The sequence below is a fragment of the Notolabrus celidotus genome, chromosome 17 (assembly GCF_009762535.1).
Source record: "Notolabrus celidotus isolate fNotCel1 chromosome 17, fNotCel1.pri, whole genome shotgun sequence".
Taxonomy (NCBI): domain Eukaryota; kingdom Metazoa; phylum Chordata; class Actinopteri; order Labriformes; family Labridae; genus Notolabrus; species Notolabrus celidotus.
In genome coordinates this window covers 3,896,668-3,916,596 of record NC_048288.1, presented here as the reverse complement: position 1 = coordinate 3,916,596, position 19,929 = coordinate 3,896,668, and the positions used below count along the sequence as shown (strand labels likewise).

At 39.7% G+C, this 19,929-nt stretch overlaps 1 protein-coding gene across 2 annotated transcripts in view; it reads right to left on the bottom strand.

Annotated features, from left to right (window-relative positions):
- Nucleotides 1-19,929, bottom strand: part of ctnnd2a (catenin (cadherin-associated protein), delta 2a) — a 518,337-nt gene that overhangs the window by 245,231 nt on the left and 253,177 nt on the right. For both annotated transcript variants that reach the window (XM_034706751.1, XM_034706750.1), the window contains exons 7-11: nucleotides 18,394-18,448; nucleotides 16,007-16,208; nucleotides 15,570-15,687; nucleotides 13,354-13,486; nucleotides 6,806-6,979 (exon numbers count right to left, since the gene is read on the bottom strand). In XM_034706751.1, coding sequence (XP_034562642.1) covers nucleotides 6,806-6,979; nucleotides 13,354-13,486; nucleotides 15,570-15,687; nucleotides 16,007-16,208; nucleotides 18,394-18,448 — 682 coding nt within the window. The remainder of the gene's footprint in view (nucleotides 1-6,805; nucleotides 6,980-13,353; nucleotides 13,487-15,569; nucleotides 15,688-16,006; nucleotides 16,209-18,393; nucleotides 18,449-19,929) is intronic.

Here is a 19,929-nt window from a genome sequence, read left to right as displayed (position 1 = left end):
ACAAATAAAGATTGATTGATTGATTGACTATTCATTGACTGCATTCATTTACGTATGAACAAGCCTCAGTCCAAGGAAAACAGTTATAGAGACTGAAGCAGAAAACATGCAGAACCCAAATAAATGCCCAAGCCTTAAAAATCCTGCCATATGATGCTTGTGATAAACACACACATGCATATTTGTCCACTGCAAAAACACCACTCACATCAGAATACTTTACCCAGAGTAAACTTTAACACATCCAACGTGAGGCAAATTCAAGTTTTTGGAGTGGATGCAGAACTAAGCACAAGTCCACAGAGCTGTCTGCTCTGCAGGTGATAAGGCATAAGCACTTAAACAAAACCACAAGACGGACCGGACCAGCATTCTTGTAGAGGCAGATATGTGATGCTAAATGTAGGTCAAGTATGAGACAAAATTCAGGTTCTATATTCTCCCTGTATAGCTGTGTATCATTAAGTTATCTGTGCCTGCTAATGGCTGTGAAAATACAACCCTTACACATTTTATACATCACAAAGTGATAAATGAACGTAAAAGAATATGTGTCTGTCTCCCTAAAGATACTGCAGAGGGAGCTGTGTTAAACTACATAACACCCCTTATCAACAGCAATAGTTCAGCCTGCCTACTAGATGCACCTGACAAATAGCAGTGGCAGTAAATGTACCCATTCTTACTGTCAGCACCTGAGCTATGTGCAGCTCTGATGATAGGCTATTAAAGAGAAAAAGTACCACATCCATTCAGAGGCGCTGTTATTCGCAGTGGTCAGAGTCATTAATACAGGCCAAGGTGGATTTCATGAAGCAAGGCAGGAAAGCAAAGGAAAGATGTAAGAGCAAAGAAAGGAGGGGAAGAAAAGGGCGAACACAAGAAAGAGGACAGGAGGGAGTAAGAAGTGAGAAGGAGAGCATGAAGGAAGGAGGAAGTGAGGGCAAGAGATTCCTCTGATCTGAATTAACATAGACTATGATGAATGAGATAAGGAAGAAAGAGAAGAGGAGGATAGGTTAGTAATTCATTTATTGATATAAAATAAGCAGAAGAAGCAGAAACAGAAAGAGTGATGTCAAAAAGGAGGAGAGAAGAAATGAAAGCATAGTGACAAACTGCAGGCTGATTCTGCAAAACACACAATGTCTTCTTGCAAAAACAAACAAACGTGTAAACTTCATCCTGGGGCTTTTTCCTTCCCACAATGCTTCCCTGAGCTGGAATTCATGTGAGAGACGCTGTGACCGTGCAGGAATAATCGCTTGAAATAGGCCACATTAACCTGCAGTCCTCTGGGGCGCTGGCCTGGTTTAATCCAAGAACGAAAAACTGCGTGTAACTGCCTACACACACATGCACATACACACTCATACTTCCACAGTGAAATGGCTTGAGCGTACACAGCAGACAGTAAGAGCACATACTGGAGGAGCAGATGTTTAACAGCAACTGTTTCATACATTTCCTCAGGTTTGTTTCTTTGTTCGATGAGGTGACAGTGATGTTAACGTACAACAACACTCAGGCCAACAATGAGCGTACAAGTGAACAGAGATGTGACGGTGGGAGCTGAGCAGACAGACAGGTTAGAAACTGGACCTGACTGTGTTGTAAAGCACATTGTCAAACTGTTGTTGACTGCGCTGCTACAGAAATACCAACAGACTTCTGCAGACCTGAGTCCTTTTTCTGTTTACTGCTGTTCTTGCAAGATGGACAAGATTGTGAACAGGAAAGCTTGCACCAAATATTCAGTGAAAAGAAAATGTAGTAAAATGTATTCAATAATCACGTCCCTGCTGTGTGTGCTTTATTGTCAGTGTTTCATGTCCTCTATCTTCACTGTGCACTGATCTATCATCAGAGTATCGGTGTCGGCAGATACTGAAATTATTGACTGATTTTGGTCTGTTGGCATCAACGTTTACATTCACTAATATATGACTTGTGTTGCATCAGTTTAATGATGATAGCAGTAAGCCCCATGTTTTAGCTAACTGCATGGCTTTGTCTTTGGCTTTGTCTTTGGATTTATGTTTGGAATTATTCATCATAAACAATTCTGATGTTTTAATTGATGATTTAGGTACTTGATTTGATTATACCATATGTAACAGTGTTTTTGTGTAAAATAAAGAAATAAAATAATTTCCTGGCTGGTTAGGAAATAAAAACTTGCTTCTTACTCGCTGTGTGAATGTAAAGCTGTTAATGAGGCTTTTGAGCCAGCTTGTTTCTTTTTCTAAAATAATCTATTCTTTGTGAAAGAGCGTTACACTGAAGGTTGTTTGTACGTTAGCTCGGCTGAAAGTGAACTTTCTCAAATAGAGTGCAACAATAGCTTAAATAACGTAAACTATGTTCACTAATGTTTGAAGAGATAAAGATATATTTGATCTATAACTCAGCTGAGAGAACTTATAACAAAATAAAAGAAGACAAAGTAACTGATGAAAAAAGAAAAGAAAACAAAGTAAGAATGAAATAAAGGAGGAAAGAGAAGAGAAAATAGGAAGAAAGTAAAAAAGAAATATGCAAGAAAGAAAAAGAGAGAACGCATGAATAAATAAAGAAAGAGAAAAAGGAGGAAAGAAAGAAAGCTGTTAAGAATACAAGAAAGAAAAAAAGCCATAATGAAAGAAAGAAAGGAGGAAAGACAGACACAAAGAAATAAGGGAAGAAAGAAAGAAAAAAGCCATAATGAAAGAAAGAAAGGAGGAAAAACAGACATAAAGAAATAAGGGAAGAAAGAAAGAAAAAAGAAAGAAGAAAAAAGCCATAATGAAAGAAAGAAAGGAGGAAAACAGAGAGAAAGAACAAAGGGAAGAAAGAAAGAAAGAAAGAAAGAAAGAAAGCTGCTAAGAATGCAAGAAAGAAAAAAAGCCATAATGAAAGAAAAAAAAGGATGAAAGACAGACATGAAGAAATAAGGGAAGAAAGAAAAGAAAGAAAGAAAAAAGCCATAATGAAAGAAAGAAAGGATGAAAAACAGACAGAAAGAAAGAAGGGAAGAAAGAAAGAAAGAAAGTAGGTAAAAAAGAAAGAAAGAAAAAGGAAGGAAGGAAGGAACAAATAAAAAAATAAATAATGCAAGAAAGAAAAAACGAGAATGAATGAAAGAGGAAAGCAATGATGGAAGAAATAAATTAGGAAAGAAAGAAAGGAGGAAAGAAAGAAGGAAAATAAAGAAAAAAGGCAAAAAAAGAAAGAAAGGAAGGAAGGAAGAAGGGAAGGGAAAAGAAAGAAGGAAAGAAAGAAAGTGAAAAAAGAAAGAAAGAAGGAAGGAACAAATAAAGAAATAAATAATGCAAGAAAGAAAAAAGAGAGAATGAAAGAAAGTAAAAAGCAATGATGAAAGAAAGAAATTAAGAAAGAAATAAAGAAAGTCTGTCTGCCTGCCTGTCTCTCTCTCTGTCTGTCTGTCTGTCTGTGTCTGTCTGTCTGCCTGTCTGTCTGTGCTGTAAATAAGGCTTAGAAACAGCCTGTGTAAAAACCAGTGCATGCACAATTACTGTGAATAAGTCTTCCTGTGTTGTATCATGCCGCTCCTCTTCACAGCTAAGTGTCCAGTTAAGTAATGTGTGGCCCACGCACAGTGAATCCTGTGAGCTTCATTTGACTGCAGAGCCTTGTTTAAATTGGCCTTGAATTAGCCTGACTCTGTGCTCCATATATAGACCCAGTGTGGCTGCTGCTCTACAAATATTGGAGTAAAATACCCACACAAACGTCTCCTTCTCTTTCAGCTACGGGATGACTTATGGCATTAATTACATTGATCCATGCCAGCGTAATGAACCAATAATGCGAGCCTGCCATTGCCAAGAAAAGGCACAATGACATAATTAACGACTTACCGCTTCCCATGACAGCAGAGCCCTTATCAGTTTACTCCGTGCTATCATTCTGGGCATTATGAGTCCTTATTAGACTGCCTCCCAATCTCTGCACATACTATTCACTCTTAAAACATGCTGTGCCAAGGCCAAGCCTTGATTCAACGGCTCAGTGACTTCAAGGTGCGGTTCATCTTTGGTGTGTTGATTCACCACTGTAGCTACACGTGCCGGGCACAGCGGGGGTGAAGTCGTGTTTGAGGTGTAAAAGAGACTCATGCTGATGTACTCTGATGGAAAACTAAGCTCAAACAACACGAGGCAATCTATTAAAATACTGTATTATTGGAGAAGCCTATTGTAAACCTCCAGCGTTACAATTAAATGAACACGGTCTGATCCACACCCCATTGATTTTTGAAGCTGCAGTGCACATTCCCTTTGTGAGCTTACTTATGCTCATCTATTGAAACTACAAATACAAGACGCAGTGAATTATAGATAACAGAGGATCCCCCATGTACACATTAAGAGCGAATTATTTCATTAATTCCTGCTCACAAAGACGGTCCTATCGCTGAAGCTTTGTTCACAAGTGAACCCACAGTTATCAAAGCAGCACCCAAGAAGAATCAAAGCAAACGTAATGACCCCCACACTATGAAATGTGCTTCAAAAGCTACACTCTGCTTTAAGGCAATTCTCCTTCCTTTCAAGTGAGCAAAACTGATCAACTCCAATGCCGGTCCAGAGTGGCATATTTACTGCCACCATTCTGACCCAAATGCTAATGATAGCTATTAAGGCTAGGCTGTTTAATGACATCCAGGGAGCTGTGAACGTAGCGTGACCAACTTGGGTGTTTTCATGTGGGTATGATACGGTAATGGGATTAACATGGCGTACCTAAACCCGCATTGAGATAAGCTCAATGAGGTCCTATTAAAAAGACATTGCTGGCGACAATGGAGTTACTGGGGGAGAGGGGGAGAGTGAGTGTGTGCTGGATTCCCAGTTTTCTGACACTCTTGAACCTCTCCTAATCGATCTATCTGAGGTTGGGAGCCCTCATTGGGTAACTGTGGACTTATTAACAGTGATGGACTTAACAACTCTGTCCTGATCGGTCTGCATGTACCGTAAAACCTCTGACAGACTCTGTTTCACTACCGGGGCGTGGCTGCACATTTCCACATGACAGCTGGTCTCAATCAGAGGACTGGGAAACTCTGAAACTCCACACGTCATATTTATCGATCGCCATAGGGGCACAGAGAAAACAGCAGGACCTGGATGCTGTCAGCTGTCTAGCGCGGAAAAGAAATCAGGAGAAGCAGCCGCAAGACACTTTTCAGTTGATCCCACAGAGTGAGAGAGAGATGAACTTAGACCTATGTCCTAGAAAGACGGCATATGAAGACAGAGTCTGGCAGGAAGGAGGTAGACAATCAGCTGAAGGCTTATAACATGCATATGGATCAACAGCATGGTATCTCAGTGTCTCCTACAAACTGACCAAGCTGAAGGCTAAAAAAGCGTAAAGCCACTGTAAGTGACAAGAGGGACGAGAAGGACTTCGCTGCTTTAATAACTTTATAGATGGACATAAAGGAAAAAACTGAGTTTAAAGTTTAACTGATACCTCAAACAACAATCCTTGAACCACCTCTCAATGCCTACATTTCCAGCCTGATAGTGAATAAAATTACACCTGTCAGCCTCCTAGCTAACAGTTACAGCTGTGCCCCTAATAATGCAAAACTTGTCATTTTAATAACTTCAAAAATAAAGTTATACAAAATCACCCCCGTGGGCTGCACAGTGGTGCAGTGGGTAGCGCTGTTGCCTCAAAGCAAGAAGGTTACCGGTTCAAGTCCCAGGCATGTTCTCCTTGTGCATGCGTGGGTACTCTCAGGGAACTCCGGCTTCCTCCACCAGTCCAAAAAACATGCTCACCAGGTTAATTGGTCACTCTAAATTGCCCGTAGGTGTGAATGTGTGCACTAATGGTTCTCTGTCTTTCCGTGTTTGCCCTGTGATAGGCTGCCGGCCTGTCCAGGGTGTACCCTTGCTTTCTAACGAAGTCAGCTGGGAAAGGCTCCAGCCCCGGTGACCCCAAACAGGATAAACGGTCAAGATAATGGATGGATGGATGGATGGACCCCCGTTAAGTGTGTGCAAATTGAAAAATTAGCTATTAAGATCAAAATCATTTTTTTGAAACATGTAAAAAATAAAAAACATGTTTATTTCTGCTTTTTAGAATGGGTGTGTATGTGCCTTCCAGCGCTTCAGCCTCCAGTGGACGCTCAGGAACTGCAGGTTAAAGCACTTCTGCATTGGATCATAATTCAAGACTAGAGGTTGCCTGCTTGGTCTCTCACTTCATCTCTTTCTACCTCTCCCTCTTTCTCTCTGTACACCAGGTTGGAGTGCTATCTCACAAAACAAGATCATATCAATGATTTGGAATTGAGCCTGATTTGCACACAGTCACTACCGTGGCTGAAATCAACACCTCAATCTTTGCTGTTCAAGAGTTTGTGCAGAAATTCAAGACCTGTCTTGTTTGGACCCTTGTGCCAGATAAAGTCCGGCTAAGTTTATGGATTGAAGTACGCAAAAGTCTGGACATCAACGAGTATTACCGCACATTAAGAGAATGCATACGTGTGTCTGATTGATATTCAAGCAGCTCTTAGATTATAAAGTTTATCCAAATCTCTGGTGACCGTCTGCAGCGTCTGTAAGGAGAAGGATTCTCTTCTCTGCCATGTCTGATGTCAGACATTCAAAGCTTTGGATTAAAAAGAGGTTTAAAAAAAAAAAAAATTATGAATGCCAATTCAGGTGTCGTGACTGTAGAGATGTAAAAGGCAAACCAGCATATAAAGGGAGAAAACCAACACAAATAACCTCAAGGAAACAACTTGAACTTAAAATAGAAACTCTTATCGGGGCCTTACCGGTGTTGTTGCGATAAGGCCCAGTGTCGGGCCCCTGGCTTTGGCTGAGACTCCTCATGGGGCCCTTGTTGTGGTAGACACGTTCTTCATAGATGGGATCTATGTGGTGCTCTGGGGACCCCAAGGGCCGGAGGGGCTCCTGACTGTGCTGACTACTGTAGGAGCCACGAGAACCTGGAGGGGAGGAGAGGAGAAGAAGAAAGATGAAAGGAATACAGGATTAAATAAGGAAGAGGGAAATGACAACTAAAATACATGAGCTATATCCGAGGTGGGAGACAGAGTAGTATCAGGTGGATTTTGAGGGGGTTAGGAAAACGATGGACATTATTGGAGGGAGTGATCGTACAGGCTGCAGAGGAGAGAAGGAGTCCTCACGTGAATCACACAGAGGAAGGAAACACAGAACTGATCGGGCAGACCTATATGAATGTAGACCTTTCTCCTGCTGATGGAGATGACAACCTATTTATACAGCGGACAGATAACGGTGGTGGGGTATGCGTATTTCTGCTCACAACACGTGACAGAAAAATAAAGAGGGACATGCATGGTAACACCTGATATAGTAAGAAAATGGGAAAGATTGAGAGGGACAGAGAAAAATAACCAGAGAGAGAGAGAGAGAGAGAGAGAGAGAGAGAGAGAGAGAGGGATGCCTCTGTATTTCACTTTTTTTAATCTCCATGGAACACATTGCTGGTCGTCAGCTATAAAATAATGAGATGTAGTGTCCCCCCTCTTGCTCCCTGTTTGGCAGGAATCCCAGAGACACAGGGGCAAGGGAGACATTGACAGCAGGCATTTGTTCATAACACAGCAGAACAAATGTCAGGCCTGCTTCTGAAAACACAGAACAAAATTAAAACCAGAAGAAGGAGGAGGAGGAGGAGCAGAAGAAGAGGAGGAGGAGGAGGAGCAGAAGAAGAAGAAGAAGGAGGAGGAGGAGGAGGAGGAGGAAGGAGGAGAAGGAGGAGCAGAAGAAGAAGAAGAAGAAGAAGAAGCAGAAGAAGAAGAAGAAGAAGAAGAAGAAGAAGAAGAAGAAGAAGAAGAAGAAGAAGAAGACGAAGAAGAAGAAGAAGAAGAAGAAGAAGAAGAAGAAGAAGAAGAAGAAGAAGAAGAAGAAGAAGAAGAAGAAGAAGAAGAAGAAGAAGAAGAAGAAGAGAAGAAGAAGAAGAAGAAGAAGAAGAAGAAGAAGAAGAAGAAGAAGAAGAAGAAGAAGAAGAAGAGAAGAAGAAGAAGAAGAAGAAGAAGAAGAAGAAGAAGAAGAATCAGAATCAGAATCAGGACGAATCAGAATCAGGACGAATCAGAATCAGGACGAATCAGAATCAGGACGAATCAGAATCAGGACTATAAGAAGATGAGTCAGCAGTGACACAGCAGAGGATGAAGTGTGAAGAAGTGCTTGTGTTCATGTATAAACACACACACTTAAAGAGCTACGAGTGAGTGAGTGAGTGAGAGCAAAGGAGAAGGGCTTGTGGAGCTAACTTCATATCATATCGCATTAGCTCTCAGTCGATGACGAATCGCGTGCCGAGGATTTTCCAGTGGATGAAGGGGGACGCTTGCAGTGCTTCAAGACTTCGTGTGAATCCACCATCAATAACAGCCAAAACCCCTGAACCTTTCACATCACGTCAGAAATCGATGCATGCGAGGCACCACACCAGCTCAGAGGGATCAAGTGCACACAGCGGCATGAAGCAGGGTGTAGGGTTTGTTAGCATTAGTTTTCTTTCCTTGTTTAATTTTCAAAAACAAGGAAGACAAGTATCTTTAATTTCAGCTGCAGTGAATTCGTAAACAGAAACACACAGCGGGTGTCTGTTGTTGTCATAAACCTCTTCTATCAGACTCCCTGTGTGTTCTGATGTTTAGAGCACCCTCTGGATGAACAACACCCGGCCTGCACTTGCTCTACTCTGCTTTTGCAAAATGATAAGGCAGTGGTTTTGTGTTATTATGCCCGTCTTGAGCATGGCAGTGGCAAAAAGGCTATTATATTTAATGCAACTCTGTCCTCCTGTTAACAGCATGCTTAAATGTCTGGCCTGTTTACCTGCTTTGCTAACAGAAAAGGGATGCTGCCTCCCGTCACACTCTGCTAGCCAACAGTGGAAACAGAAAGTGAAAGAGAGGCAGAGGAAAGGAAGGAGGAAATTAGACAAAGGAGATGGAAATAAATTGGGAAAGCAGCAGAATTAAATGGAGAAAGTGTTTAAAATTTAAACACACATCGCTTGGTTGAAATAAGAGGAATTTAAGGACAGGTAGATGGAGGGGAACGAAGAGAGAAAAGAGGCAGAGATGGTCAGAATATGCATGACGGAGCACTAATTAGAGTTATGGACACACCCATTAATGGCATGACTCATCGCAGCTCTCTCTCTCTTCATCCCTTTCATCTTTGAAGTCGTGGTGAGTTGGTTGTAATTCTTTATTCGTTTTTTTCTCGACACACATGGGCCTCCTTGTGTAAGAACTGACCTCTTTCTTTCTTTCAAAGGGAGAGGGAACTTTAAGAGGAGATGATAGAATGATGCAGATAGAAGGAGTAAAGGAGGAAGCCCTCCCGTGATGTTTAACTCAGTAAAATATTTAAAAAGGTTTGAAAAAGAAAAACAGCTTGGATCTCTAAATGCCTCGGTCATGTTTGTGTAGTTAACAACAAAGCAAACTGATATCAGGAGAGCTGACGGAAGCACCCTTCCAGGCAGATAACCAAGATGACCTCTGTCGTGCCATCACACAATATGAATAAGCAAACCTCTGACTGATAGTGCCTTAATAGAATTCTTGGTTGATATTTTCTTTTTTATAGTCCAAAAATGACACCGTTATAAAGCCTTTTGAAAGTAAACTTAATTTAAAGTATTTTTGAATACAATTATCTATGTGGGAGTCTGAGCTCATGTAAACATATGACCATGGGAGCTAACTGTAATGACAATGTGAGGTTTTTTTATTTTAAGGTAGATGCTGAGATTTTATTCAGTTGTGATGTGATAAAAGAGGACATGATTCAACATATGATATGATACGATACGGTGCGATGTGATACCATATGATATATATGATAGTTTTGTAGCGACAGTTAGTACAATATAATACATTGAGATACGGTGCAGTGCAATGTGGGGTAATCTAATGCAGTAAGTTGCCACAGATATGATACGACACAAAACGACAACAAAATGTGATACAATACGATACGATACGATACGATACAATACAACACGATACGATATGATATGATACGATACTATACGATACAATACAGTACGATATGATACGATATGATATGACATGATACGATACGATACAATATGATACGATATGATACGATATGATAAGATACAATACGATACGATACGATATGATACGATATGATAAGATACAACACAATACGATATGATATGATATGATATGATATGATACTATGTATGATATGATACAATCCGTTATGATATGATACGATACGATATGATACGATACGATATGATACAATACGATATGATATATCATATGATAAGATACGATACGATATGATATGATATGCTATGATATGATACCATATGATACCATACCATACCATACTATACGATATGATATCATACAATACGATATGATACGATACGTTATGATATGATGCGATACAATACAACATGATACGATAGGATACAGCACGGTATAATACGATATGAGACGATACAACATGATACGACAAAATACGACACAACACTATACAATACAACAAGACACAATACGATACGATAAGACACAACACAATATGACATGAAAGGATACCATAGGACATGATACAACACAATGTACGACACGACACAACAAGACACGATACAAAACAACACAATATGAAAACATACGATATGACACAACACAATACGACACAATGCGATACGACACAATATGAAAACATACGATATGACACAACACAATACGACACAATGTGATACGACACAATATGAAAACATACGATATGACACAACACAATACGACACAATGTGATACGACACAATATGATACAATGCTACACAATAAGACACGCTGTGATACGACAGTTACGAGACCATACAGCACAACATGATATGATACAATACGATGGGACATGATACAACACAATATGATATTAAACAATTGGATATGGCAGGATTTGATACCATACCATATGTTATGATACAACACAATACAATACAATACAATATGCTAAAAACAAGACAGAACAACAGAGTGTGATAAAAGTTATGATAATATGTAGGGATGCACCGATCCTACTTTTTAGGTCCCGATACCGATATCGATACCTGGGCTTTGATATCTGTTGATACCGATACTAGCCGATCCGATCCTGGTATTGATTTAACAATGTGTAATCCTTAATGTGAGGACAGAATCATGTTTTGGCAACTTCAAGCTTTTCTGACTTTGTAAACCAGAATAAAATAAACATTTTTAAACTGACAGTATCATTATTCAAGACATTATAAATGTGTACTAGCAGTTTGGTGAGTTAATCTTCATAACCAACAGATATTGTAAACACAGAAAAGCATAGAAATGAGATTAATAGATCTGCCATATGGATCGGCACTATATATCGGCCCCTTGTCACCGATATCCGATCTAGCTTTTTGAGTCCGATCTAACCGATATCCGATACCAGGATCGGATCGGTGCATCCCTAATAATATGAGTTACAATACTGTAGAGTAGGGTGAGACACATTACGTTACCTTGCTGTACGAAACAGTGTGATATATTGTCATATGATCTGTTACGACAGCATACATTGTGTTACGTTACCTTAAGTTACATTATGTTATGCTACATTGAGTTACTTTACATTACCTTACGTTATGTTTCGTTTTGTTACAGCATATAATACGGTTAAATATGATATATTTTTTTGCCCCTAAATAAAATTTTTCAAGGATTTTAGTCCTGAACACATTAAGCTGCCTCCACAGATTTATAAATCAAAACAAACAACTCTCTACATGAAAGCAGAGGAGCACATACTGGTGAAAACCACAACGAAAAAGCACACATTCTGCATAACACTCAACATGGATGAGTGAAAACATTAAGACTCCCATGGTGCTATTATTCAACCCACATGCTGAGCCAAACACAAATTTGATTGACGAGTCACAGATGATTTTTAAAAGTGGTTCAGTTTGCTCTGGGGAACTAAATCTTTTAGGTCCTCTGGAGAGATGAAAGTTGTGGTGCTGCCTCAGGAGCATGGCTATGGCCTCAGGGATAAAGGGTTAAGAATATTTTCTTTATCAAGTTCAGCACCAAGTATTAAGGTTGAATCAATGAAACATACTCCTCTTACACTAGCTCTTTCGAGCAGTGCCTTCTGGCTTTATCAACATTAATCTTGTCAAATATTCCAATAATGTGTAAAAGCCAACCTGTGGCAAAGGAAGCTGCAAAAGAGGCAGATGGTCTATTCACAGGTATAGGCGAGGAATAAAGTACAGGTAACAGAAAAACCCAAAGGTAACAGAAGAGGAAAGATCTTTGCGGATTTTCAAAATCCTTCAAACTTCTGAAAAAAACACCTTAGACAAATAAAAGAATGTGTCTGCACTCTCATGAAGAGTAGTTAAGCTGCTTCTTGAGCTCTGAAGCACAGGGCATGCATCTGAGTAAAGCCAAATGAAAGAAGAAGGCTATCTAAAAGTACTTTTAGTCTGAATGGCACTTGTAATACAAGCCTTGAGAATTTGAGGTTCTTCAAACAGTTGGCGATCTGCAGTATTTAATTAAAACAGGCACAAACAGCCAACCTAATATAAAACTTTACACTTCTGTGGACCACAGTCTCCACAACACATTTCATTTTGCTGCTTGACATTCAGCCAACTCAATTTGGTAGAGTCGAGAGAGAGAAGGCCATTAACTAGGCGATGCAAATGTAGAAAGAAATAAAGTCTGTGTAAGCCTGAATGCTGCCTGTGCTGAGAGCAGCGTCACTTTAATACACGCAGCAGCTACCAGAAACACAAAGAGATGTTATTGAGAGACGTAATTAGAATCCGAACTGTCCTCTTAAAGCAGGTCTCTGTCTGCTAATCATAAAAGACCCATTCATGATTCAAGAACACAACCACTGACACTCATTAAGGAAGTTTTCTTCACAAGGGGAAGCTACAAAGATGCTCTGACACTGCTCCTGAAGTGCTACACTCTACAACCCATACATAATCTAAAGACAGGACTTGGCATTTCTTCAGAAGGCAACACATGCTTTGCAGAGAGGCTGCCCCATTGACACAAGATACCGGATCAAAAACCAACAAAAAGCACTCAAATATATAAAGAGAGAAAGACTTTCCTACATCCCTCTTGTGTTTACACCACAGCTGCAGCAACGTTGATTTAAGAACAGCATAATAAAAAAGAACAGGGTAAGGTTACTAAATCCCTATGGTGGAAACACACAGTTCTTTGGTTTTTGTTTATGTGTTCGTGTGTGTGTGCATGAAAGGCTGCATGAGTGTGTGATATCCCACCTGCTAGACTGCCAGGCCTCTGCAGTGTAGCTGTTGCGTAGAGCTCGTGGGAGATCTTGTACTGGTCAGAGGCGTGGTGAGCTGCCAGCCGTTTGGGGGACAGAGTGGCATAGCTCCCTATGCCTGAACTCATCTGCAAAGACAAGAGGTTTATTTACTTTCTGTCAAATGTTCTGAATAAGCTCTGAGAATGAACAGGGTGAGGTCTATGCACTGGTGCAATTACTTCCTAGTAGATTTGTTCTGATCAGATGGGGAGAATTTATACTTGATAGTTTCCTTGCCAAATTATGTAAGTCTCTTGATTCAAACAGGATCTTAAATTGAAACGTGTAAACCATGTACAACTGTAAAGACTTAAATGGCCAAGATACTTCTAATACTTGTATATGTTCTGAAATATTTGATAAGAGAATCAAACATTTTATTAGAAACCTGGCTCTAGATAACACTGTTCAAGAACTAATTCTGACTAGTATGAAGTTCTTTTTAAAGATATGATTGAATCTGTGGTTGCTTTGGAGGTTGTTTTTCTTGTGTTTGTCAGTATTATTATTATCAAAGTTGTACTCTGTTGAAATGGTACATCTACCAATTACAGCTGAGTTCAGATAAATGCAATGCTGAGATTAACCACTAAAACTTCATTGTTGTTGTATGAGGCACATTTTAGCTTCTGTCAAATATTAAAAAGGGGGTAAAATCACTTTCCTTAAAGGCCCTGTGAGGAGTTTTGAACTGGCTGAGAAACAGTCTGAAAATGATACTGATGCCTCTTTATGACCTTCAATAGCAAACAAGACCATCAGCAGCAACACTGACACTTTCTCTGTTGTCATTTTTAATGCCTGAAACCACTGTGAGGGGGTAGGTGTCGGACCAGTTGATGGACCACTCGCTTCAGAAACAGCCTTTATTTGACTGTTTTCATGGAAAAGAATCCAATGCCTGATAATGTTGACTGTTAAAAGACAAGAGGATGAGGCTTTTGTTGAAAACACTACTTTTGCATGTATAGGACAAGAGATAAGAAGTATCACTTTGTCCACAAGGGGGCGCCAGAATCTATACAAAACAAAAGTTCCTCACAGCAGCTTTAATTATGTTTTTCAGTCTAAAATGTTCAACAACCTTTGAATATTCTTTCAGTTTATGAATCATGTTGAGTGTGATTAATTTATTCTCTTTTTTAATGTTGTCTTGTTTGTAATTAAGGTCAATGTAGAATGTTCTAATGAAGACAAAGACAAATTTTCAAATTAAGCATATTCTACTTTATTTTGTTTTATTGTATTGTATTGCATTTTATCTTATTTAAATTTTTTCTATTTTAATTTATTTTATTATGTTTCATTTTGTTTTGTCTTATCATATTTTATTTTATTTTATCATATTTTATTCCTTTTTTTATATATATATTTTTTTATTTTTGGCCTTTTTGCCTTTATTTGATAGGAAAGCTGAAGAGAGACAGGAAATGTGGGGAGTACAGAGCGGGGGAAGACATGCAGGAAACGGTTGACCTGCTGGGAATTGAACCTGCGACCCCTGCGACGAGGACTGTAGCCTCGTGGGGCGCTTAGACCGCTAGGCCACCAGTGCCCCATTATCATATTTTATTCTATTTAAATTTACTTCATTTTATTCTATTGTATCTTATTTTATTGTATTCTATTTTAATTTAATTTATTCTATTGTGTCTTACTTTAGTTTTTTCTATTCTATTTAATTTTAATTTATTCTATTTAATTTAATTAATTTTTTTACATTTAATATTATTTTATTTTATTTTATTCCACAATATTAATGCACCCTTTAACAAACACTTTATGATGAATGAACATTAGGTTTGGTAAACTAGGTCAAACAATGCCAGGGCAGATGTTAACAAAGCCACATCACAAGAAGAAGAACCTCCATACTTAAATCTCACAGTTGATTGAAATGAAGAAACCTGATGCTTGGGTGCAAACAGGTTAAAAGTTGACATGTATTCCTGTGTTGTTGTTGTTGTTGTTGTTGTGTGACAGTTACACAGGCCTTTTAAAAGACTTCATGTTGTTTAAGGATTCAGACTCTAAGACGCTCCTCTCCTCACAGTTGCCTTGTTTCAGTAATAACTAATAGCAGTTTGTATACAGTTTCAGTAGACATGTTTAATGTGGGAACACAAAGTGTGTTTTCTTCAACAGGTGTCTTCATTGTAAGACTCTTACCTGGTGCAGAGGGGACAGTGATGAGCCGGCCCCTCCCCCTGATGCTGTAGAGTTGGGTGGAGATGCAACCCTCAGGGGAGACCCTCCCCCTCCTGCTGTTGTCACAGCAACTGTAGTGCTGGAAATAAAAACAGTATAGTAATAATTTAGTCTGAAACATAAAGGCAACAATTGATGTGCTCTATTACACATCATATAAACAGTTTCCATTATTTGAAATTCAAAGCATGACAGCATAGATTGGATGACAACAAACAACAAAGGAAATAATTCCCCTCCCTTCAATTCAATTCAGTCTCATTGAAGTCACTCAATGATTGTTTATCTTCCCTTTATACTGACTGTAAAACCAATCCATGAGGATAATATGCTAAACACAGTAATTATCATTTTAACAGTTTGGTGAAATCCATATCCATGTCTCAGTGATTCTCTACCTGTATGATTTGGCCAGTCGATTAGAAGGAGACTGTTTGCTGGGAGAGGAGGAGGAGGGCAGGCGCTGAGTGGTGGAGTACCCCGGTGTGTCGGAGGATGATCCCAGGCGTTGGAGTTTACTGGGGGAACCGGATCCTGAGCCTCCAGACAGAGGGGAACTGACACGCTGGGCGGGTAAGGTGGAGCTGGAGTAATAGATACCTGGAGAACAAGGGAAGGGAGCGAAAACTCAATAAACACAGGAGGTAAAAGACTGACTGAGGATGGAGTGGGGTAGACATCAATGACCTGAAACACCATCTACCGTGGTGTCGCTTAGGAGCTAAAGTCTGACATTTGGAGGTTGGATGAAACGAGGACAAGGAAATGTACCAGGGTCGGTCAAGCATAAGCTGGTGAAACAGAGAGCACGATGCAAGTCTCAAATTAAAGTTAATTCAAGGAAAAGTGCAAGTTTTCTGGTTGTTTGTGCAGCCCTAAAGCGTATCTCTGTGAATCAATATTTAATACTGTACTTAACATTTTTAGAGGGAGTACAAACTGTATTGTTGGATTATAAGGAGTTATGACCTCCTTTAAGGCTAATCTTTGAATATACTGTACACTGTAGTTTAAAACTCATGGAGTGAGACTATAGAGTCTCTGAGGGGAGTCCAGCACACACAGTGTGAGGATCACTTCTATGCAACTTACAGTATGAGATGCTTACTGCAAGGATCCAAATATACCAGTAGTTCATTTCTATACAGCAAAGATAAGTAAGGAGAACCCAGCCTTGCTTTGTCTTTTGTCTTTTGTTGGGATGCGCTTGTGGATCCAACAAGGGTGTGTCTACTGGATTGTTAGACATCAAAATACAGGGGGCGCTCCTTGGCCTCGCGTCCTTTTCGCGGGCTTGCTGGTTTGACGACTGGCCAGGACCCTTTGCTGCCCCCCCTGACTCCCCACATTTCCTTTCAGATATTCAATAAGGCTGGTTTCCTCCTAGACTGTACTCTATGTTCTATTATTAACAAAGACCCAACATCAAGACAGGATCAGATCCAGTCCCATCTTACAGACAGAACTCAGTCTGCTCTCATCTTAATCCACCATGAGCAGAGCACTTTGCAGCATTTAGCAAGTTACAGTGGCAAGGACAAACTTCCTTTAACAGGCAGAGACCTCCAGCAGGACCAGACTCATGTTAGACACACATCTGCTGAGACTGTGTTGGAGAGAGGGATAGAGGGAGATGGAGAGAGAGATAATTGTGTTGACTGCTTTTTAATCACTTTCTCTCTTTTGTTTGTCTTTCAGTTGGAGAGTCAGGGTTAAGCTTTTGATTTAATTTGATCTATCCAGGGGTCGTGGGTATTTAAAAAGAGACAGTTTCTGGCTGATTTGTGATATGCATTATTATTATTTTATTTTATTAACTTATTTATCTTTAAAGTTTACTGTACGTACCTTTTTATTATCCTAATTACTATTTATAAAACTATCTTTAGTTATTTATGTAACTTTTTCTAATTATTATTATTCATTTAAATATTATAATTATTGTTTGTGTGTATTCACTCAAATTTTAATTTTGTAAGATCTGTCATTTATTTACTTATTTATTTATTGATTTATTTATCTATTTTTCACCTTGAGATCTTATTCATTTTGGTTCTTGTATCACTGCATTTGGAGACTAAGTCCAGCCTTTGGTTCTGGACCAGGTAAGGGACATCCTTTTACATCAAATGTTGCACTCTACCCCTAGACTGCTGTGTAACAAGTACAAGTCCTGACAGGGGATATAAAATGAGCATCTGATGGGTCTGGGACTCCTTAGGGAAAGCAGGTGAGGTACTAAACCTGGCTCAAGACAGTCCTGGGAGCCTCAGAGGGGAGGTGAAAGAGGCTGCTGGGGAGGGGTGTGTCTAGACTATACTGCTTACTGACAGAGAAGTGTCGGATGTAGCGTATAATTTTCCATTTTAACAACATAAATCATACATTTTAAAGGGATGTTGGTTATAAGAGAATGTATATTTCTGGAAAAATAACAGACAGAAAGAGAAAATGTAACGTAGTGATTTCAGGTAAGGCTATATTGTACAAAAGAGCATTATTCTGGACCCCATACTGAAGAGGCTCAAGACAGAGGAGGCAGTATAGCTTGTTATAAATGTACGAGCAGCAATACAACATGTGGGAAAGTTATAGATACGCCCTGTAAACATGATACTAGTTACAAGGTTTTTATTCCAATTCTCCTGCACGTCCATCAGCGCCTCTGAATGTCATCGCTGCACATCCTCAGCTCCTCATGCTACGTCACATGAACTTATTTTAGATCAGCTCCACGAAGAGACACGGAGACGGATAGGGGAGAGACGGGGAGGTGAACTCTTACCTGACCCTGCTCCAGTTTGTGATGGTTGCTGCTGGGCTGCACGGTTGGATGTCACCTGAGGGGTGTGTGGGGAGAGCAATGAGGAGAGAGGAGCCATGACAAGACAGAGAGGATGAATGGAGAGAGAGAGGAAAAGGGAAACGAGAGTTTAGTAAAAATGTGTTATAAAGAAGCTTAAATGAGCTCAGTCAAACCTTTGAGGAGTCCCAAATGAACATGGAGGAGCCAGTCATGGAATCTACACAGGACACAGGATTAAAGTCCTATACCATTGATGCCTCTTATAATTTTTGTTGAACCACCTACTAAAAATAGAAGACTTGTGTATTAATGCCTCACTGTATCTCACCTATCGCTGTATACATGTTATATTAAAGACAAGTTAGAATGATTGAATCTGTTGTTAAAATCTGATCAGAGTAATTCCTGTTAAAATCATTAAAGTAATAAAATCATGTAATGAAAGCTAAGTCTGCAGTCTTATCAAACTAACGGGAAAGTGATTGAATTAAATTAACATTTTTGATCGCTCACCTCGCTACCTACAGCTCTGACTGCAATTAATTCCTCTCAGACATAAAGCGGAGTGGAAGTTTGCGAGGCCTTCTGTAACACATCACATGCTGCTTGATCCTAATACATTCTCCTTGGTCTCCAGAGACGGTAGGGGGGAGCATATGCCAGAGCTTCACTGAGCCACATATAGCCGTATGCTTAAGGCTGTAAAGGTGATTCAAATGCACTATTACTAGGCTGACATGGCTGCAGTTTTGCAAGGTCACATTATGCAAGCGAACAGTAACTGAGTCACCTTTGAGCGCAGCGTCAGTGCGTACAGCTGGAAGTCAAATAACTGGAGAGCTCAAACCTTTTATATAATCTGTATTTTCAGACTAACTTCATTAAGCAGGCGGAAATCAACACTGCTCTGTGTTTCTGTGACGATGTTTATTTGTAGGTTGACTCTGATTCTGTGAGATTTTATACTGAGGCATAGCCACTTCACAAAGTACACACTTGCACAAGCACCCAGACGAAAACAACTGCAAACATTTCATCATCTAATAACCAGTGTCTGAAAACATGCAAACACACACCCACACAAACATTCACAATCTGGAGTTATGTTTGAAGGCTGCAGAGGTACTGAATGCTTTACAGGTGAGACTATTTGCAGCTGTCTGATTGTTCAGTGAGATCAGTAGAGGACGGCATGCCAGCTCAAAAGAACCCTCCTGGCAACACACAGACACCAAACTGCCCTCTTTGTCTTAATGACTATCTCTGGTTGGTATTCTGCTGTTGACGACAGCAGAAAACCTTTGGTTTCACCACTTTATTTACAGAAACCGATTTATCTCTGACTGAGAGGATTGGCAGTCTTTTTCCAAAACACATGACATCTAATTTATTGAGGCAAATAGCTAGAGTAGCAGCGACAAGAGGACAGCAACGAGGACTGAGAGGATGGAAAATTGGTGAAATAGGGAACAGGTAGACTGTGCTTTCTGCTGATGTGTCTTCAATATATTTCAT